At 41.3% G+C, this 23701-nt stretch overlaps 1 protein-coding gene across 1 annotated transcript in view; it reads right to left on the reverse strand.

Annotated features, from left to right (window-relative positions):
• Nucleotides 1-23701, reverse strand: part of sdt (MAGUK p55 family member stardust) — a 963188-nt gene that overhangs the window by 196659 nt on the left and 742828 nt on the right. The window contains 2 exon segments of the mRNA XM_071665600.1: nt 13413-13608; nt 16365-16620. Coding sequence (XP_071521701.1) covers nt 13413-13608; nt 16365-16620 — 452 coding nt within the window.

Here is a 23701-nt window from a genome sequence, read left to right on the forward strand (position 1 = left end):
GCAGCTTTGATACATGAAACTGGGTTATAGTGATGGGTGATTTAAATGTGAAGGTGAGTAATGTGGCAGTTGAAGGTATAATTGGTGTACATGGGGTATTCAGTGTTGTGAAGAGAAATGGTGGATTTGTGTGCTGAAAAAAAATATCTGGTTTAAAAAGAGAGATATACATAAGTATACGTACGTGAGTAGAAGAGATGGTCAAAGGGCATTATTGGATTACGTGTTGATTGATAGGCATGTAAAAGAGAGACTTTTGGATGTTAATGTGCTGAGAGGGGCAGCTGGAGGATGTCTAATCACTATCTTGTGGAGGCGAAGGTGATGATTTGTAGAGGTCGACATAAGAGAGAATGTTGGGGAGACGACAGTGGTGATAGTAAGTGAGCCTGGATAGAGACTTGTGTGAGGAATTACCAGGACAGATTAAGCATAAAATGGCAAAAGGTGAGAGCAAATGACATGAGGGGAGTGGGTGAGGAATGGGATGTATTTAGGGAAGCAGTGATGGCTTGTGCATAGGATGCATGTGGCATGAGAAAGGTGGGAGGTGGGCAGATTAGAAAGGGTAGTGAGAGGTGGGAAGAACAAATAAAGTTGTTAGTTAAAAGGAAAAGAGAGTTGTTTGGATGATACTTGCAAGGAAGGAGTGTAAATAAACAGAAATGTATAAAAGAAAGCAGCTGGAGGTCAAGAGAAAGGTGCAAGAGTTGAAAAAGAGGGCTAATGAGAGTTGGAGTGAGAGAGTATCATTAAACATTAGGGAAAATAAGATGTTTTGGAAGAAGGTAAGTAACGTTCATAAGACAAAAGAACAAATGGGAACATCGGTGAAGAGGGCAAGTGGGGAAGTAATAACAGGTAGTGATGAATTGAGGAGGAGATAGAGTGAGCATTTTGAAGGTTTGTTGAATGGGTTTGATGGAAGAGTGGAAGATATTGGGTGTTTTGGTCAGGGTGTTGTGCGAAGTGAGAGGGTCAGGGAGAATGGTTTCATTAAGAGAAAAGAGGTAGTGAAGCCTTGCAAAAGATGAAATCCAGCAAGGCAATGGGTTTTTATGGTGCTGCAGTAGAATTTATTAAAAAAGGGGGTTGCTGATTGGCTGGTAAGGATATTCAGTGTATATATGGATTATGATGAAGTGCCTGAGGATTGGCAGAATGCATGCATAGTGCCACTGTACAAAGGTAAAGGGGATAAAGGTGAGTGTTCAAATTACAGAGGCACAAGTTTGTTGAGTTATCCTGGGAATCACATGGGAGGGTACTGATTGAGAGGGTGAAGGCATGTACAGAGCATCAGAATGGGGAGGAGCAGTGTGGTTTCAGAAGTGGTAGTGGATGTGTGGATCAGGTGTGTGTTTTGAAGAATGTGTGTGAGAAATTACTTAGAAAAGCAGATGGGTTTGTATGTAGTATTTATGGATCTGTAGACAGCATATGATAGGGCTGATAGAAATGCTTTGTGGAAGGTCTTAAGAGTGTATGGTGTGGGAGGTAAATTGCTAGAAGTAGTGAAAAGCTTTCACCAAGGATGTAAGGCGTGTGTACAAGTAGGAAGAGATAAGAGTGACTGGTTTCCAGGGAATGTCAGTCTGTGACAGGGGTGTGTGATGTCCCACTGGTTGTTTAATTTGTTTATGGATGGGGTGGTTAAGGAGGTAAATGCAAGAGTTTTGGAGAAAGGGGCAAGTATGCAGCATGCTGGTGATGATAGGACCTGGGAAATGAATCATTTGTTGTTTGCCCATGATACAGCTCTAGTGGCTGATTCAAGTGAGAAACTGCAGAAGTTGGTGACTGAGTTTGGAAAGGGGTGTGAAAGGAGAAAGTTGAGATTAAATGTGATAACGAGCAAGATTATCAGGTTCAGTAGGGTTGAGGGGCAGGTTAATTGGGATGTAAGTTTGAATGAAGAAAAATTGGAGGAAGTGGAGTGTTTTAGATATCTGGGAGTGGACTTAGCAGCGGATGGAACCATGGAAGCGGAAGTGAGTCACAGGGTGGGGGAGGGAGCGTTAAAGAGTGTGTGGAAGGCAAGAACATTACCTTAGAGATCAAAAATGGGTATATTTGTATGAATACTGGCTCCAACAATGTTATATGGTTGTGAGGCATGGGCTATGGCAAGGGTTGTGCGGAGGAGGGTGGATGTGTTGGAAATTAAATGTTTGAGGACAACATGTGGTGTGAAGTGGTTTGATCAAGTAAGTAATGAAAAGGTAAGAGAGATATGTGGTAATAAAAAGAGTGTGGTTCAGAGAGCAGAAAAGGGTGTGTGGAAATGGTTTGGACACATGTAGAGGATGAATGAGGAAAGATTGACAAAGAGGATATATGTGTCAGAGAAGGAGGGAACAAGGAGAAGCAGATCAAATTGGAGGTGGAAGGATGGAGTAAAAAAGATTTTGACTGAGCGAGGACTGAGCATATGGGAGGGTGAGAGGCATGCAAGGAAGAGAGTGAATTGGAACAATGTGGTATATCGGGGTCGACATGCTGTCAATGGACTGAACTAGGGTATGTGAAGTGTCTGGGGAAAACGATGGAAAGGTCTGTGAGGTTTAGATTGTTGAAAGGGAGTTGTGATTTTGATGCATTACACATGATAGCTGGAGAATGAGTGTGAACGAATGTGGCCTTTTTTGTCTGTTCTGGTGTTGCCTCGCTGGAGGAGGAGGAGGGGGGATGCTATTTCGTGTGTGGTGGGGTGGCAGCGGGAATGGATGAAGGCAGCAAGTACGGATATGTACATGTGTATATACGTATATGTATCTCTGGGGATAGGGAAGAAAAATACTTCCCACGCATTCCCCACGTGTCGTAGAAGGCGACTAAAGGGGACAGGAGTGGGGGGGCTAGAAACCCTCCCCTCCTTGTATTTTAACTTTCTAAAAGGGGAAAGAGAAGGAGTCATGTGGGGAGTGCTCATCCTCCTCGAAGGCTCAGATTGGGATGTCTAAATGTGTGTGGATGTAATCAAGATGAGAAAAGAGTGGTTTGGGAGTGTCTTGGGAGTAAAGTCAGGGGTTGGTGAGAGGACAAGAGCAAGGGAAGGAGTAGCACTACTCCTGAAACAGGAATTGTGGGAGTGTGATAGAGTGTAAGAAAGTAAACTCTAGACTGATATGGGTAAAACTGAGAGTGGATGGAGAGAGATGGGTGATTATTGGTACCTATGCACCTGGGCATGAGAAGAAAAATCATGAGAGGCAAGTGTTTTGGGAGCAGCTGAGTGTGTGTGTTAGCAGTTTTGATGCACGAGTGGGTTATAGTGATGAGTGATTTGAATGCAAAGGTGAGTAATGTGGCAGTTGAGGGAATAATTGGTGTACATGGGGTGTTCAGTGTTGTAAATGGAAATGGTGAAGAGCTTGTAGATTTGTGTGCTGAAAAAGGACTGATGATTGGGAATACCTGGTTCAAAAAGAGAGATATATACATAAGTATACATATGCAAGTAGGAGAGATGGCCAGAGAGCATTACTGGATTACGTGTTAATTGATAGGCGCCTGAAAGAGACACTTTTGGATGTCAATGTGCAGAGAGGTGCAACAGGAGGGATGTCCGATCATTATCTTGTGGAGGCGAAGGTGGAGATTTGTAGAGGTTTTCAGAAAAGAAGAGAGAATGTTGGGGTGAAGAGAGTGGTGAGGGTAAGTGAGCTTGGGAAGGAGACGTGTGAGGAACTACCAGGAGAGACTGGGTGCAGAAAGGAAAAAGGTGAGAGCAAAGGACGTAAGGGGAAAGGGGAAGGAATGGGATGTATTTAGGGAAGCAGTGATGCCTTGCGCAAAAGATGCTTATAGCATGAGAAGCATGGGAGATGGGCAGATTAGAAAGGGTAGTGAGTGGTGGGAGAAGAAGTAAGATTGTTAGTGAAAGAGAAGAGGGAGGCATTTGGATGAATTTTGTAAGGAAATAGTGGAAATGACTGGGAGATGTATAAAAGAAAGAGGCAGGAGGTCAAGAGAAAGATGCAAGAGGTGAAAAAGAGGGCAAATGAGAGTTGGGGTGAGAGAGTATCATTAAATTTTAGGGAGAATAATAAGATGTTTTGGAAGGAGGTAAATAAAGTGTGTAAGACAAGAGAACAAATGGAAACATCAGTGAAGGGGGCTAATGGGGAGGTGATAACAAGTAGTGGTGATATGAAAAGAGATGGAGTGAATATTTTGAAGGTTTGTAGAATGTGTTAGATGATAGAGTGGCAGATATAGGGTGTCTTGATCGAGGTGGTGTGCGAAGTGAGAAGGGTTAGGGAAAATGATTTGGTAATCAGAGAAGAGATAGTGAAAGTATTGCGGAAGATGAAAGCCGGCAAGGCTGAAGGTTAGGATGGTATTGCAGTGTAATTTATTAAAAAAGGGGGTGACTGTGTTGTTGACTGGTTGATAAGGATATTCAATGTATGTATGACTCATGGTGAGGTGCCTGAGGATTGGTGGAATGCATGCATAGTGCCATTGTATAAAGGCAAAGGGGATAAAGGCAAGTGTTCAAATTACAGAGGTACAAGTTTGTTGAGTATTCCTGGGAAATAATATGGGAGGGTATTGATTGAGAGTGTGAAGGCATGTACAGAGCATCAGACTGGGGAAGAGCAGTGTGGTTTCAGAAGTGGTAGAGGATGTGTGGATCAGGTGTTTGCTTTGAAGAATGTATGTGAGAAATACTTAGAAAAACAAATGGATTTTTATGTAGCATCTATGGATCTGTAGAAAGCATATGATAGAGTTGATAGAGATGCTCTGTGGAAGGTATTCAAGAATATATGGTGTGGAAGGCAAGTTGCTAGAAGCAGTGAAACGTTTTTATCAAGAATGTAAGGCATGTGTACAAGTAGGAAGAGGGGAAAGTGACTGGTTCCCAGTAAATGTTGGTTTGCGGCAGGGGTGTGTGATGATGCTGTGGTTGTTTAATTTGTTTATGGATGGGGTTGTTTTGGAGAAAGGGGAAAGTATGCAGTCTGTGCTGGATGAGAGGGCTTGGGATGTAAGTCAGCTGTAGTTGGCTGATGATACAGCAATGGTGGCTGATTTGGGTGAGAAACTGCAGAAGCTGGTAACTGAGTTTGGTAAAGTGTGTGAAAGAAGAAAGCTGAGTGTAGATGTGAATAAGAGCAAGGTTATTAGGTACAGTAGGGTAGAGGGACAAGTCAATTGGGAGGTAAGTTTGAATGGAGAAGAACTGGAGGAAGTGAAGTGTTTTAGATATCTGGGTGTGGCTTTGGCAGGAGATGGAACCATGGAAGCAGAAGTGAGTCACAGGGTGGGGGAGGAGGCGAAAGTTCTGGGAGCGTAGAAAAATGTGAGGCAGGTGAAAACATTATCTTGGAAAGCAAAAATGGGTATGTTTAAAGGAATAGTGGTTCCAACAATGTTATATGGTTGCGAGCATGGGCTATAGATAGGGTTGTGCGAAGGAGGGAGGATGTGTTGGAAATGAGATGTTTGAGGACAATATATGGTGTAAGGTGGTATGATCGAGTAAGTAATGAAAGGGTAAGAGAGATGTATGGTTATAAAGAGAGAGTGGTTGAGAGAGCAGAAGAGGGTATTTTGAAATGGTTTGGTCATATGGAGAGAATGAGTGAGGAAAGATTGACAAAGAGGATATATGTGTCAGAGGTGGAGGGAACGAGAAGTGGGAGACCAAACTGGAATTGGAAGGATGGAGTGAAAAAGATTTTCAGCGATCAGGGCCTGAACATGCAGGAGGGTGAAAGGCGTGCAAGCAATAGAGTGAATTGGGATGATGTGGTATACCGGGGTCGATGTGCTGTCAATGGATTGAACCAGGACATGTGAAGCGTCTGAGGTAAACCATGAAAAGTTTTGTGGGGCCTGGATGGGAAAGGGAGCTGTGGTTTCGGTGCATTATACATGACAGCTAGAGATTGAGTGTGAACGAATGTGGCCTTTGTTGTCTTTTCCTAGCGCTACCTCGTGTACGTGCGGGGGGAGGGGGTTGTCATTTCATGTGTGGCGGGATGGCGACGGGAATGAATAAAGGCAGCAAGTATGAATTATGTACATGTGTATATATGTATGTCTGTGTATGCATATCAATGTATATGTTGAAATGTATAGGTATGTATATGGGTGTGTGTGGATGTGTATGTATATACATGTGTATGTGGGTGGGTTGGGCCACTCTTTCGTCTGTTTCTTTGCACTACCTCGCTAATGCGGGAGACAGCGACAAAGTATAATAAGTAAATATACATAATGCATAGTGCCATTGTACAAAGGCAAAGGGGATAAGAGTGAGTGCCCAAATTACAGAGGTATAAGTTTGTTGAGTATTCCTGGTAAATTATATGGGAGGGTATTGATTGAGAGGGTGAAGGCATGTACAGAGCATCAGATTGGGGAAGAGCAGTGTGGTTTCAGAAGTGGTAGAGGATGTGTGGATCAGGTGTTTGCTTTGAAGAATGTATGTGAGAAATACTTAGAAAAGCAAATGGATTTGTATGTAGCATTTATGGATCTGGAGAAGGCATATGATAGAGTTGATAGAGATGCTCTGTGGAAGGTATTAAGAATATATGGTGTGGGAGGCAAGTTGTTAGAAGCAGTGAAAAGTTTTTATCGAGGATGTAAGGCATGTGTACGTGTAGGAAGAGAGGAAAGTGATTGGTTCTCAGTGAATGTAGGTTTGCGGCAGGGGTGTGTGATGTATCCATGGTTGTTTAATTTGTTTATGGATGGGGTTGTTAGGGAGGTAAATGCAAGAGTCTTGGAAAGAGGGGCAAGTATGAAGTCTGTTGGGGATGAGAGAGCTTGGGAAGTGAGTCAGTTGTTGTTCGCTGATGATACAGCGCTGGTGGCGGATTCATGTGAGAAACTGCAGAAGCTGGTGACGGAGTTTGGTAAAGTGTGTGGAAGAAGAAAGTTAAGAGTAAATGTGAATAAGAGCAAGGTTATTAGGTACAGTAGGGTTGAGGGTCAAGTCAATTGGGAGGTGAGTTTGAATGGAGAAAAACTGGAGGAAGTGAAGTGTTTTAGATATCTGGGAGTGGATCTGTCAGCGGATGGAACCATGGAAGCGGAAGTGGATCATAGGGTGGGGGAGGGGGCAAAAATTTTGGGAGCCTTGAAAAATGTGTGGAAGTCGAGAACATTATCCCGGAAAGCAAAAATGGGTATGTTTGAAGGAATAGTGGTTCCAACAATGTTGTATGGTTGCGAGGCGTGGGCTATGGATAGAGTTGTGCGCAGGAGGATGGATGTGCTGGAAATGAGATGTTTGAGGACAATGTGTGGTGTGAGGTGGTTTGATCGAGTAAGTAACGTAAAGGTAAGAGAGATGTGTGGAAATAAAAAGAGCGTGGTTGAGAGAGCAGAAGAGGGTGTTTTGAAATGGTTTGGGCACATGGAGAGAATGAGTGAGGAAAGATTGACCAAGAGGATATATGTGTCGGAGGTGGAGGGAACGAGGAGAAGAGGGAGACCAAATTGGAGGTGGAAAGATGGAGTGAAAAGGATTTTGTGTGATCGGGGCCTGAACATGCAGGAGGGTGAAAGGAGGGCAAGGAATAGAGTGAATTGGAGCGATGTGGTATACAGGGGTTGACGTGCTGTCAGTGGATTGAATCAAGGCATGTGAAGCGTCCGGGGTAAACCATGGAAAGCTGTGTAGGTATGTATATTTGCGTGTGTGGACGTGTGTATGTACATGTGTATGGGGGGGGGGTTGGGCCATTTCTTTCGTCTGTTTCCTTGCGCTACCTCGCAAACGCGGGAGACAGCGACAAAGTAAAAAAAAAAAAAAAAAAAAAAAAAAAAAAAAAAAACATAATGGTGAAATGTATATGTATGTATATGGGTGTGTGTGTGTGTGTGGGCATTTAAGTATATACATGTGTATGTGGGCGGATTGGGCCATTCCTCGTCTGCTTCCTTGCGCTCTCTCTAACGCGAAAGACAGCAGTTAAGTATAATAAATAAAATATAAAATAAAATCCCTGGGGGTAGGGGAGAAAGAATACTTCCCACGTATTCCCTGCGTGTCGTAGAAGGCGACTAAAAGGGGAGGGAGCGGGGGGCTGGAAACCCTCCCCTCTCGTTTTTTTTTTTTTTAATTTTCCAAAAGATGGAACAGAGAAGAGGGCCAGGTGAGGATATTCTCTCAAAGGCCCAGTCCTCTGTTCTTAACACTACCTCGCTAACGCGGGAAATGGCGAATAGTTTGAAAGAAAAAGATAAAATAAAATTAATGAATATGTAAGTATATGTGCGTGTATGGGGATTTATGCATATATGTAGATATAAGTGGATGGGTCATTCTTCGTCTGTTTCCTGGCAGTACCTTGCTGACGCAGGAAACAGCAGTTAAGTATAATAAGAAATGAATATATTAGAGTGTATGGGCCATTCTTTGTCTGTTTCCTAGTGCTACCTCGCTGATGTGGAAAATGGCATTCAAGTATAATAATAAAAATAATAACCATTACTTTACTTTTACTTGCTTTACCTTCATTTGCCTACGCTTACACTTATCATAAAACACACTTACAACCTTTTGCAACTCCTCTTCACTCCCAGCAAACAGGCTTGCCACTAGCTGCCATATCTCACCTCCACACTCCATCTCTGCAGCCCTTTTCCCTAGTTTTGCTTCATCTCTCTTATCATTTCATCCATATGTATATCAAAAAGCCATGGTGACATCACACAGCCCTGCCTCACACCTACAAGTATCCCAAAACTTTCCCTCAACTCTTCATCCACTCTTACAAATGCATGTGCTCCTCTACAGAAGGTCTTTACACCTGACAGTTGTCCCCCTATACCATATATCATTCTTAACACATTCCATACAGCATTCCACTCAACTCTGTCATACACTTTTTCGAGATCCATAAAAGCTGCATATAACTTCTTACCCTTCACTAAATACTTTTCCACCGTCATCTTTACTACAAAAATCTGATCCACATTTCCCCTAACTTTCCATGAACTCCATGCTCTTCACTTAATCTGCATTCAGTCATTTCCATCACTCAGTCAATTAATATTCTTGTATACACTTTTCCTGATATATTTAACATACTTATTCCCTATAATTGCTACATACATCCTAAAACGACTAATTCCAAAACGTCTAGCATTTGTGATGGTCACTTCATCAGGTTATTGGAACAGAATAATTTCATAGTTCACCAAGAGATAAAGTGTGGAGGATTTAAGAAAAGGTAAACTAAGACAAACAATCATATGAAGCAAATGACACTGGAAGATCTGCTCAAAACATTATCAAAACCTTGCAAACATCTGCTTGAAGCACTTTTACCTGTGCACAAAGCCCTTTCCCTAATGCTGAGCTGTTTTGATGATCCTCAACATATTGATACCAGTTCCTATTATGTATGAATTGCCTCTAGCCTCTCCTGGGGCATCAACCTCATTAAGGCAAGATTACACTCAAGTTTAATCACCTTCAACATTAACTAAGCCAAGTGCCATCCACATCACTTTGTGAGTAACTGCCTTTCCCTCTCTTAGCTATCCATCTATCTCTGACACCTGTTCCCAAATGGAACTCCCTCAAGGGGTGGCCATGGCAATAGAGTCTCCAGTGCCGCTTCTTAGCCTTTAGTGCTTCACCCTTAACAGGCCACTGGCAAGGAGCACCTCTGTTTGCAGGGGCTCCTACCTTATGTTCCTACTGACTAGTTCTACCTTATGCTACTTCCTGATGTTCCTGCCTACTACTTCTACCTAATGTTCCTGCCTAAATGCTCCTACCTACTACTACTATCTATTGCTTCCACTTTTGCTAAAAGACAGATTTTCCTGCTCATTGCAGGAAAATCTAGAGTTACAGAGAATGAGCTACATGAGTCAGGTGTTAAATGTTATGTTTGACAAGAAGAGATTGTATGTTTTGTGGACAGAATGCCAGTAGTCCACATGTGTTTGACACACAAAGAAGACAGCCACCTCAGGCAGAAGAGTGCAACTTGACAACCACCGAAGTGCTGGCTCACTATGCATATGTCACAAACCCTCATGATACTCAAGTGGGTAGTACCAATTACTGCCTACCAATTACTAACTACATCACTACCTTTGCCAAGTTCAAAAATATAAAAGTAACACCATGAACATGAAGGAATATATTTATGATATAATACAAACAACAAACCACTAGGTCCTTTTGAAAACCAGTGGTAAACAGTCAAAGAATACTGAATGTATATGAAACTAGTGGAAAAGAGAGAAACAATGATGCTAACAACAAAATAAGAGGAGAATGAAAGTGATGCTATGGAAAGGTATCTGTTAATGTAGTTACATGACAATAAAATTCTAATAAAGAAAATAAAAAAGTGAAACTGAGTAGGGAACATATAATAAGCATAAAATAATTATCTATTCCTTGCATTACCTTGCTAACGCAAGGTAATGCAAGGAAACAGACGAAAGAATGGCCCAACCCACCCACATACACATGTATGTACATAAACGTCCACACACGCACATATACATACCTATACATCTCAACGTATACATATATATACACACACAGACATACACATGTATACACATGTAAATAATTCATACTGTCTGCCTTTATTCATTTCCATCGCTACCCTGCCACAAATGAAATAACAAACCCCTCCCCCCGCATGTGCACGAGGTAGCACTAGGAAAAGACAACAAAGGCCACATTCATTCACACTCAGTCTCTAACTGTCATGTATAATGCACCGAAACCACAGCTCCCTTTCCACATCCAGGCCCCACAGAACTTTTCATGGTTTACCCCAGACGCTTCACATCCCCTGGTTCAATCCATTGACAGCACGTCAACCAAAGTATACCACATCGTTCCAATTCACAGTATTCCTTGAATGCCTTCAAGTTCCTAAATCAGCTGGGCAATACTGACAGTGAATGGTTCTTCAAGATATGCAGCACCAGAGTAACAGCAACCATGAAAAGAAACTAGGCAAAAAAATAGTTAGGTTGTCTAGAGGTACTGGTTTACTTTAAGGGTTTGGATGGTTGGAACAAACCGACCAAGAAGACTGTAAATGCCAGTTGTTTACATAGGTTTAAGAGGCTACCTGGTGGCAATGAAAGTTCAGATGGGGTCCCACAAGTGAAGAACTCACTGCCTGCACTATACAATCAATTTTTTTTTTTTTTTTATACTTTGTCGCTGTCTCCCGCGTTTGCGAGGTAGCGCAAGGAAACAGACGAAAGAAATGGCCCAACCCCCCCCATACACATGTACATACACACGTCCACACACGCAAATATACATACCTACACAGCTTTCCATGGTTTACCCCGGACGCTTCACATGCCTTGATTCAATCCACTGACAGCACGTCAACCCCTGTATACCACATCGCTCCAATTCACTCTATTCCTTGCCCTCCTTTCACCCTCCTGCATGTTCAGGCCCCGATCACACAAAATCCTTTTCACTCCATCTTTCCACCTCCAATTTGGTCTCCCTCTTCTCCTCGTTCCCTCCACCTCCGACACATATATCCTCTTGGTCAATCTTTCCTCACTCATTCTCTCCATGTGCCCAAACCATTTCAAAACACCCTCTTCTGCTCTCTCAACCACGCTCTTTTTATTTCCACACATCTCTCTTACCCTTACGTTACTTACTCGATCAAACCACCTCACACCACACATTGTCCTCAAACATCTCATTTCCAGCACATCCATCCTCCTGCGCACAACTCTATCCATAGCCCACGCCTCGCAACCATATAACATTGTTGGAACTACTATTCCTTCAAACATACCCATTTTTGCTTTCCGGGATAATGTTCTCGACTTCCACACATTTTTCAAGGCTCCCAAAATTTTCGCCCCCTCCCCCACCCTATGATCCACTTCCGCTTCCATGGTTCCATCCGCTGACAGATCCACTCCCAGATATCTAAAACACTTCACTTCCTCCAGTTTTTCACCATTCAAACTCACCTCCCAATTGACTTGACCCTCAACCCTACTGTACCTAATAACCTTGCTCTTATTCACATTTACTCCTAACTTTCTTCTTCCACACACTTTACCAAACTCCGTCACCAGCTTCTGCAGTTTCTCACATGAATCCGCCACCAGCGCTGTATCATCAGCGAACAACAACTGACTCACTTCCCAAGCTCTCTCATCCCCAACAGACTTCATACTTGCCCCTCTTTCCAAGACTCTTGCATTCACCTCCCTAACAACCCCATCCATAAACAAATTAAACAACCATGGAGACATCACACACCCCTGCCGCAAACCTACATTCACTGAGAACCAATCACTTTCCTCTCTTCCTACACATACACATGCCTTACATCCTCGATAAAAACTTTTCACTGCTTCTAACAACTTGCCTCCCACACCATATATTCTTAATACCTTCCACAGAGCATCTCTATCAACTCTATCATATGCCTTCTCCAGATCCATAAATGCTACATACAAATCCATTTGCTTTTCTAAGTATTTCTCACATACATTCTTCAAAGCAAACACCTGATCCACACATCCTCTACCACTTCTGAAACCACACTGCTCTTCCCCAATCTGATGCTCTGTACATGCCTTCACCCTCTCAATCAATACCCTCCCATATAATTTACCAGGAATACTCAACAAACTTATACCTCTGTAATTTGAGCACTCACTCTTATCCCCTTTGCCTTTGTACAATGGCACTATGCACGCATTCCGCCAATCCTCAGGCACCTCACCATGAGTCATACATACATTAAATAACCTTACCAACCAGTCAACAATACAGTCAATCAATTACAAAAGGATAATTATGCTTGTAGCTCATTCAAGTCTAGAAATGCATTGCAATATTCCTGCTCCATCAAATGAATGTATGTATTGCATACAGTTCCTTAAAGATACAAGTCAATGATGTATCAATGTCTGTAATCTTCAAGGAGGCAAAAAAGAAAAAAAAAAAAAAGCAATTACTTGGACAGTACTCTATTTCTTAAGAAGAGTACTGCTTGGTCTGAGGAATTATACTGCTATAAATAAACAAAAGTAAAAACATCAGAATGGAACTTTTATATAAGCTTAAACTCTTAAAACAGGCCCTCTGAGATGGTTAAAAAAAAAGAATGAATAAGATCATCTTAAGGTGCACTGATGAAGCAAATGAACTACAATATGTACATATGAATCCTTTTATCATGTAAAGTTTTTTTATGGAAGTACAAGCACTCATATAAAATGGTAAGTAAACCACTTTGTAGATATTCTGCAAACCTCTTGATGTATGAATGAAAAATGAAAGTAATATAACATAGGTTATTCTAAAATATTTAAAGACAGCAAAAGAGTTTTCCAAATTTCTGAAAAATGTGTACTTTAAATTTCTGCATCTACTTCCTTGATGATATACACTAAAATTCTGGGTCTCTTACCTATGACTTTGCTTGGAGTGTCTGCACCAGGCTGGGGCTCTGCCTCTGCCCGTGCCTCCTCTACCGCAAATGCCTCATTAACAACACCAGTTGGCACTGGTTTGTTAGCCAGCTGCTGAAGCTTCTGGGATGATCGTAATGAAGACCTTAACATGGCTTCCTGTTCTTCACGTTCCCTTCGAAGCTTAAGCTCCTCCTAAAGATCACAACAGACTGAATTTTAACCTTAACTAGTCCTTACTGTTATCAAATTCCCATACATAGGTACTCTCAAACCATCAAGTACAAATATCAACTTGGCTTTGCATTTACAAATACCAACTCCCTGTTCTATTCTCAATGGAGTACATATGTAACCATTTCATTCCTTAGGATACGGGAGAAAGAATGCTACTCAGTTATCTTCTGCATGCTAGTGAAGGCAAACAAAGATAGATGAGAGTGGGGGCTGGAAATAAATCCTTCCCATCGTAAATAATTTTCTAGAATGGGAAAAAGGAGCCAAATGAGGATTTTTCCTCAAGGCCTCATTTGTCTGTTCCTGATACAAACTCACTATGGCAGAAAACATGACCATGCATAAAAAAAGACACAACTGCCAATAAAAACAAATATCCAATTAAGCTCCTCATCAAATATTCATGGGACAGTATATCAAGTTTGCTAAACTTTCATTATTCTCCTAAATTTCAGAATTTCTGTAAAATAAATGCACACTTCCACACAATCATCAAAGCTAAGTTAAAACCTCATTACACAGTTTAGCAAGTACTCACAAAAAACCAAGTAACAACTTATAGGTAACAGATGCCTACCTCAATCAGCATTTTCTAAAAGCACACTATGAAGAATCTAAAAGTAATACCATTTCCCATACATATTAACTTAGGATACATTTTGTTTCATTCACAATTTTCTTTTCTGTTTTTCTACCACTGATTTACCTTTCAACTTTTCCCAATTTTCCTTATATCTGTTGCATACCTGGTGAGGTCTTTGGGGGTCCTTACCCCAACAGCCCAAACTGGGCCCAGGCTGCTGGATTCTGGTCATTTGTCGACAAGCTGTTGGAATCCACAGCCCTCAGGCCTACATCGTCCCCACAGCCTAGTATATCTGATACACTTTATAGGTGCTTGTCCAATTCTGTGCAGCCCATCCTATTTCTGATAGTAGCTAGCGAGGTTTTGAAATTTCCAGGCATAAATGCTGATATACCTTTCCTGTCTGTGCTCCAGGAAGCACAGTCTTGGAGATTTCAGTCGTTCCCAGTAACCTGGGTCCTTTACTACATTAATATGGGCTGAGAAGGATCTCTGAACATTTTCTAATTCTGCAATTTTGCACATCTTGTAGGGTGGTGTTAGGATGCAAGAATTCAATTTGTGAAAGAATTAGTGCTTTGAATAACATCAACAATGGTATTTAATCTCTTGTCTTAAAGATCTGCAGGATCCAGCCTGCCATCCTTCTGTTTGAGGCAACTTTTGTTTTGCTGTGTTCTATGAAGGTTAGGTCATTAGACATTATTAATCTGAGATCTTTCACATTAGTCAAATGGCTTGTGACAGCACCTGTGTCTGTCCAATATTCTGTGTTGCTTTTGATTCCTTCACTTTTCCCATACCGGAGTTGAAACTCACCTCCATTGAGAAGCAAACCCTTCTTGGCTCCTTAGTTAAAGGCTTCATCTGTCTCTTTCTAGCCTTTTGGCATCTTGCATCATCTGCAAAGGATATGAAACTGTGGCTTGTGTTCACATCAATGTCAGATATACAAATGACCAACAAGATGGATGCAAGTACAGTTCCTTAGAGGACTAAGCTTTTTACCTTGGAGGCCCTCAAAATGGCATGGTTTACAAAGTTGTGATCTTTTAGTTAAAAAGATGTATATCCATCTCCCAATTTTTCTGGTTATTCCCATCTTTCACATTTTGTGTACTTATGACACTTTGGTGTCAATTGTCATATGCTTTTGCAAAGTCTGTGCAAATCATGTCAACATTTTCTTTGTTTACAAGAGCTTCAACACTCCTATCATAGTGGTCAAACAACAGTGAGAGGCAAGGTCTTCCCGCCCTAAAACCATGTCATCTTGGTTATGTAGACTGTTCACTTCCATAAATTCCATTAGCTTGTTTCTTAGGACTCTTTTGAAGATTTTAGTGATGTGCAATGTTAATGCTATTAGTCAAAAGTTTTTTGGGACTGCTTTGCTTCCACCTGTGTGGAGTATGAAAATGTGGGTCAATTTCAAATGCTCAGTAATGCCAGAATCTAGACTTTTTCTCCAAAGGATATTTAGTGTACATGCTACAGGTGTCTTGCATTTCTTTATGAATATTGAGTTTCAAGAGCCTGGGCCTGGGGCTGAGTGCATGAGCATGCTCATAATGGCCTTCTCAAAATATTCTATTGAGTTGGTGATATCTGTTTTGTATGCAACTGGATGTATTACTATTAAAGAAGTCTAATGGGTCATTTACCATTAACGTGGTTTTTGGCTCACAGAAAACCAGTTCATGTCTTTTCAGAATCTCACTTATCTCTTGGCAGTCATCTGTAACAATAACTTCTGTTTTAAGTGGGCCAATGGAGTTTGTGGTCCTGGGTTTGCATTTTGCATGAGGAAAAGTATTTTGGGTTATTTAGTATTCTAGTGTTATTTTCCTCAAGTATGCTTCATACAACATTTATTTTCTAAACATTTGTATCTTTCCATAAGAAAAAGCTGGCATTATTAACTAATTTTACAGCTACTTAAATATTCAAATCCTTCAGGCACTGCTTAAGTCTTTGGCACTTCAAATGCATACTTTATCCTACTGTGAATGCAGGAAAACACATGCATGACACATTAAGGGATTAATTGAAGATGTCAAAAATATCTTGTGGCAATTCTTCAAAACTGCATTTCAGTAAAAGAAGTTGAATAACAAAGCTACATTACCTCATATTTCCTTATCCTGTTTATCTCATCTTGAGTAGAAGGCTGTTGCATCAGTTCCTCTTGCTGGGAAGGTGGGAGCTGAGGTGACCTCTGGGGTTGGTCTGGGATACGAGAAGGAGGTGTGGCTTTAGGAAGAGTGCCATTCTGGGGTGTAGCACTGCCAGATGATCCACCCTTCTTACTACTTTTGCTACTGTTATTATTATTGTTGTGGATCGGTGTGATGGGTTGGCTCTGAGGCTTAGGAGGTGGGTATCTGTGATACAAAAATGTAAAGTTAAAGTACAGTATCTATTACACACAAAAGTGAAATATGCAAGATATCATATATAATAATACACCAGTAACATCCTCCTCCTCATAAATGGGAACAAAAAACTAATTTTAAAGTTACCCATACTAATCATGGTTATAATGTATCAAACATGGAAGGATGGCAGTTTATCAGGAACTTTAACAAAATCCTATATGTTTTGCAATGGTGATGAAAAATCTCCCAAGTTGCAATATGGGGTATAAAACTTTTTTCCCCTCCTTTTTGTAGCATGTATTGCATCATAGTACCATAAAACAGGCATGACATGCACAGTTCTTAACCCAACAGAGTACTTACATCATTCTATGCATAGTGGAGTTATCATATCCCATATGAAATTACCACCAAGCCTTTGGTACAAAACCTGTGCATTTTTGAGCTTTGGTTACACTGATGGCATTTATTGAGCATAATGTTTTAAAATCCTTTAACTCACCTTATTAGTATTATGCTATTTAGATGTACATCAATTTTTTCTAAATTCTAATAAGAAGCATTGGAGAGTGATTGTAAAAAATCTAAAATTCTATAATCTTTATATATAATTATTTTTTTCAAGTTAGCTGAGGTGGCATGGAAAGCTGAGGCCCTAATCAAGGCCATCCTATTAATGCTATACATCTGTTTTATATCTATTGTTGATCACCGCTTCCCACATCAGCGAGGTAGCACCAGGACACAGATGAAGAAAGACACATCCACTCATACACATACATAAACATATCAAAATATACGTACATGCTCATATACATACATAAACATATCAACATGTACACAAATACATACGTATACATACACATACACAGCCATATACATATATTTTTTTTTTTAATACTATTCGCCATTTCCCGCATTAGCGAGGTAGTGTTAAGAACAGAGGACTGGGCCTTTGAGGGAATATCCTCAAATGGGCCCCCTTCTCTGTTCCTTCTTTTGGAAAAAAAAAAAAAAAAAAAAAACAAGAGGGGAGGATTTCCAGCCCCCCTCACTCCCTTCCCTTTTAGTCGCCTTCTACGAGATGCAGGGAGTACGTGGGAAGTATTCCTTCTCTCCTATCCCCAGGGATAATATACATATATACACATATATATATTTTTACTCACTTGCATTCATCCATCTCCGGTGCCACCCCGCCCCACAGGAAACAGCATTGCCACCCCTTGCACCAGCAAAGGAGCTCCAGGAAAACAGACAAAAAAGGCCACACCCACTCACACTCAGTCTCTAGCTGTCATGTGTTATGCACTGAAACCACAACTCCCTATCCACATATAGGCCCTATCCATGGTTTACCCAACTGTCAGTCCACTGACAGCAAGTCTACCCTGGTATAACACATCATTCCAATTCACTCTGTTCTCTGCACCTCTCTCATCCTCCTGCATGTTCAGGCCCCGATCACTCAAAATCTTTTTCCATCCATCCTTCCATCTCCAGCTTGGTCCCCCAATTCTCCTTGTTAACCTTTCCTCACTCATTCTCTCCATATGTCCATGCAATGTCAACAAACTCTTCTGCTCTCTCAACCACACTTTTTATTACCACATATCTCTCATACACTTTCATTACTTATTCTATCAAACCACCTCACACCCCATTCTGTCCTCAAAAATTACATTTCCAACACAGACATTCCACCAGCTGCCCTTATCAGCACACTAACATCCAAAAGTCTTCCTTTTACGTGCCTATCAATTAACACGCAATAAAATAATGCCCTTTGACCAACTCTCCTACTCACATATGTATACTTGTGTATATCTCTCTTTTTAACCCAGGTATTCCCAAGCACCAGTCTTTTTTCAGCACACAAATACACAAGCTCTTCACCATTTCCATTCACAGCACTGAATACCCCCATGTACTCAAATTATACCCTCAACTGCCACATTACTCACCTTTGCATTTAAATCACCCATCCCTAATACTCTGTCTAGTGCAACAAAACTGCTGACACATTGACTCACCTACTCCTAAAGCACTTGCCTCTCAAGATCTTTCTTCTCATGACCAGGTGTTTAAGCACCAATAATCACCCATCTCTCTCCATCCACTTTTTACCCACATTTACCCACATCAATCTAGAATCTACTTCTTTACACTCCCACAACTCCTGCTTTAGGAGTAGTGCTACTACTTCCTTAATCTTGTCCTCTCACCAAACCCTGACTTTGCTATCCCTGGGGATAGGGGAGAAAGAATGCTTCCCACATGTTTCCTGCGTGTTCTAGAAGGCGACTAAAGGGGGCAGAAGCGGGAAACCCTCCCTTCCCTGTATTTCAATTTCTATAAAGGGAAACTGGAGTAGTCAGGCAGGGAGAGCTCATACTCCTCAAAGGCTAAGACTGCAGTGTCTGAATGTGTGTGGATGTAACTAAGATGCAAAGAAAGGAGAGATAGATAGTACGTTTCAGGAAAGAAACCGGGATGTTCTGGCTCTGAATGAAATGAAGCTCAAGGGGAAAGGGGAAGAGTGGCTTGGGAAAGTCTTGGGAGTAAAGTCAGGGGTTGGTGAGACGACAAGAGCTAAGCAAAGAGTAGTACTACTGAAGCAGGAGCTATGGGAAAATGTGATATAGTGTAAGAAAGTAAATTCTAGATTGATGTGGGTAAAACTGAAAGTGAATGGAGAGAGGTGGGTGATTATTGGTGCATATGCACCCGGTCATGAGAAGAAAAATCTTGAGAGGCAAGTGTTTTGGGAACAACTGAGTTGTAGTGATGGGTGATCTAAATGCAAAAGTGAATAATGTGGCAGTTGAGGGTGTAATTGGTGTACATGGGGTATTCAGTGTTGTAAATGGAAATGAAGAAGAGTTTGTGGATTTTTGTGCTGATAAATGACTGGTGATTGGGAATACCTGGTTTAAAAAGAGATATATATATATATATATATATATAAGTATACGTATGTGAATGGGAGAGATGGTCAAAGGGCATTACTGGATTACATCTTAATTGATAGGTGTGTGAAAGAAAGACTTTCAGATGTTAATGTGCTGAGAGGGGCAGCTGGAGGGATGTCTGATAACTTTCTTCTGGAGGCAAAGATTTGTAGAGGTTTTCATAAAAGAAGAGAGGGTGAGAGTAAGTGAGCTTGGACAGGAGACTTGAGTGAGAAAGTACCAAGAGAAATTGGGTGTAGAATGGCAAAAGATCAGAGCAAATGACGAGAGGGGAGTGGGTGAGGAATGGGATGTATCTAGGGAAGCAGTGATGGCTTGCACAAAAGATGCACGTGGCATGAGAATGGTGGAAGGTGGGCAGATTAGAAAGGGTAGTGAGTTGTGGGATGAAGAAGTAAAATTGTTAGTGAAAGAGAAAAGGGAAGCATTTGGATGATACTTACAAGGAAGCAGTGCAAATGACTGGGAGATTTATAAAAGAAAGCAGCTGGAGGTCAAAAGAAAGGTGCAAGGGTTGAAAAAGAGGCAAATGAGAGTTGGAGTGAGAGGGTATCATTAAATTTCAGGGAGGATAAAAAGATGTTTCAGAAGGAGGAAAATAACGTGTGTAGGACATGAGAAAAAATGGGAACGTTGGTGAAGGGGGCAAGTGGGGAAGTAATAACAGGTAATGATGAAGTGAGTATTTTGAAGGTTTGTTGAATGTGTCTGATGACAGAGTGGCAGATATAGGGTGTTTTGGTTTGGGTGGTGTGCAAAGTGAGAGGGTCAGCGAGAAAGGTTTGGTTAAGACAGAAGAGGTAGTGAAAGCTTTGTGGAAGATGAAGTCTGGCAAAGTGGCAGGTTTGGATGGTACTACAGTGGAGTTTATCAAAAGAGGGAAAGACTGTGTTGTTGATTGGTTGGTAAGGATATTCAATGTATGTATAGAGCATGATGAACTGCCTGAGGATCGGAAGAATACAGGCATAGTGCCATTGTACGAAGGCAAAGGGGGATAAAGGTGAGAGTTTACATTACAGAGGCATAAGTTTGTTGAGTATTCCTGGGAAATTATATAGGAGGATATTGATTGAGAGGGTGAAGGCATGTACAGAGCATCAGATTGGGGAAGAGCAGTGTGGTTTCAGAAATGGTAGAGGATGTGTGGATCAGGTGTTTACTTTGAAGAAAATGTGTGAGAAAGAAAAAAAGATGGATTTGTATGTAGCATTTATGGATCTGGAAAAAGCATATGATAAGGTTGATAGAGATGCTTTGTGGAAGGTTATATGGTGGGGAAGGTAAGTTGCTAGAAGCATTGAAAAGTTTTTACTGAGAATGTAAGGCATGCGTGTAGGAAGACAGGAGAGTGATTGATTCCCTGTGGCAAGGGTGTGTGATGTCCCCATGTTGTTTGTTTACAGATGGAGTAGTTAGGGAGGTGAATGCAAGAGTTTTGGAGAGATGGGGGAGTATGCAGTTTGTTGGCGATGAAAGGGCCTGGGAAATGAGTCAGTTATTGTTCACTGATGATACAGCTCTAGTGGCTAATTCGAGTGAGAAACTGAAGAAGTTGGCGACTGAGTTTGCAAAAAAGTGTGAAAGAAGAAAGTTGAAAGTAAATGTGAATAAGAACAAGGTTATTAGGTTCAGCAGGGTTGAGGGACAAGTAAACTGGGATGTAAGTTCGAATGGAGAAAAATTGGATGAAGAAGTGTTCCAGATATCTGGTTGTGGATTTAGCAGCGGATGGAAATATGGAAGTGGAAGTTAGTCACAAGGTGGGGGAGGGGGTGAAGGTTCTGGGAGCAATGAAGAATGTGTGGAAGGATAGAACGTTATCTCAGAGAACAAAAGTGGGTATGTTTGAAGGAATAGTAGTTCCAAAAATGTTATATGGTTGCGAGGCATGTACATGTATGTATATATGCATATTAGGGCGTTTATATATATATATATATATATATATATATATATATATATATATATATATATATATATATTTTTTTTTTTTTATACTTTGTCGCTGTCTCCCGCGTTTGCGAGGTAGCGCAAGGAAACAGACGAAAGAAATGGCCCAACCCCCCCCCCCATACACATGTACATACACACGTCCACACACGCAAATATACATACCTACACAGCTTTCCATGGTTTACCCCAGACGCTTCACATGCCCCGACTCAATCCACTGACAGCACGTCAACCCCTGTATACCACATCGCTCCAATTCACTCTATTCCTTGCCCTCCTTTCACCCTCCTGCATGTTCAGGCCCCGATCACACAAAATCTTTTTCACTCAATCTTTCCACCTCCAATTTGGTCTCCCTCTTCTCCTCGTTCCCTCCACCTCCGACACATATATCCTCTTGGTCAATCTTTCCTCACTCATTCTCTCCATGTGCCCAAACCATTTCAAAACACCCTCTTCTGCTCTCTCAACCACGCTCTTTTTATTTCCACACATCTCTCTTACCCTTACGTTACTTACTCGATCAAACCACCTCACACCACACATTTTCCTCAAACATCTCATTTCCAGCACGTCCATCCTCCTGCGCACAACTCTATCCATAGCCCACGCCTCGCAACCATACAACATTGTTGGAACCACTATTCCTTCAAACATACCCATTTTTGCTTTCCGAGATAATGTTCTCGACTTCCACATATATATATATATATATATATATATATATATGAAAGGATGGGCCATTCTTTGTCTGTTTCCTGGCACTACCTCACTGACACAGGAAACAGCAATTAAGTATAATGAATAAATAAAATAACAGAATAAATATATATTCATTTATTTATTTACTTAATTCATTTATCATACTTGATCGTGTCAGCAAGGTTGCACCAGGAAACAGATTAAAAATGGCCCATCCACTCATATACATATATCTATTTATTTATCTATTTATCATACTTTGTCGCTGTCTCCGGCGTTGGTGAGGTAGCGCATGGAAACAGACGAAAGAATGGCCCAACCCACCCACATACACGTGTATATACATACATGCCCACAGACACACATATACATACCTATACATCTCAACGTATACATATATATACACACAGAGACATATACAAATATATATATGTACATAGTTCATACTGTCTGCCCTTATTCATTCCTGTCGCCACCCCGCCACACATGAAATGAAAACCCCCTCCCCCCTCATGTGTGCGGGGTAGTGCTAGGAAAAGACAACAAAGGCTACATTCGTTCACACTCAGTCTCTAGCTGTCATGTAAAATGCACCGAAACCACAGCTCCCTTTCCACATCCAGACCCCACAAAACTTTCCATGGTTTATCTCAGACGCTTCACATCCCCTGGTTCAATCCATTGACAGCACATTGACCCTGATATACCACATCGTTCCAATTCACTCTATTCCTTGCCCACCTTTCACCCTCCTGCATGTTCAGGCCCCAATCACTCAAAATCTTTTTCACTCCATCTTTCCACCTCCATTTTGGTCTCCCACCTCTCCTCATTCCCTCCACCTCTGACACATATATCCTCTTTGTCAATCTTTCCTCACTCACTCTCTCCATATGTCCAAACCATTTCAACACACTCTACTGCTCTCTCAAACACTTTTTATTTCCACACATCTCTCTTACCCTTTAATTACTTACTTGATCAAACCACCTCACACCACATACTGTCCTCAAACATCTCATTTCCAACACATCCACCTCCTCCGCACAACTCTATCTATAGCCCATGCCTCACAACCATATAACATTGTTGGAACCACTATTCCTCCAAACATACCCATTTTTGCTTTCCAAGATAACGTTCTCGACTTCCACACATTTTTCAATGCTCCCAGAACTTTCGCCCCCTCCCCCACCCTATGATTCACTTCCGCTTCAATGGTTCCATCCGCTGCCAAATCCATTCCCAGATATCTAAAACACTTCACTTCACTTCCACCAGTTTTTCTCCATTCAAACTTACCTCCCAATTGACTTGTCCCTCAGCCTTACTGTACCTAATAACCTTACTCTTATTCACATTTACTCTCAGCTTTCTTCTTTCACAAACTTTACCAAACTCAGTAACCAGCTTCTGCAGTTTCTCACCCGAGTCAGCCACCAGCGCTGTATCATCAG

The sequence above is a fragment of the Panulirus ornatus genome, chromosome 10 (assembly GCF_036320965.1).
Source record: "Panulirus ornatus isolate Po-2019 chromosome 10, ASM3632096v1, whole genome shotgun sequence".
Classification (NCBI taxonomy): Eukaryota; Metazoa; Arthropoda; class Malacostraca; order Decapoda; family Palinuridae; genus Panulirus; species Panulirus ornatus.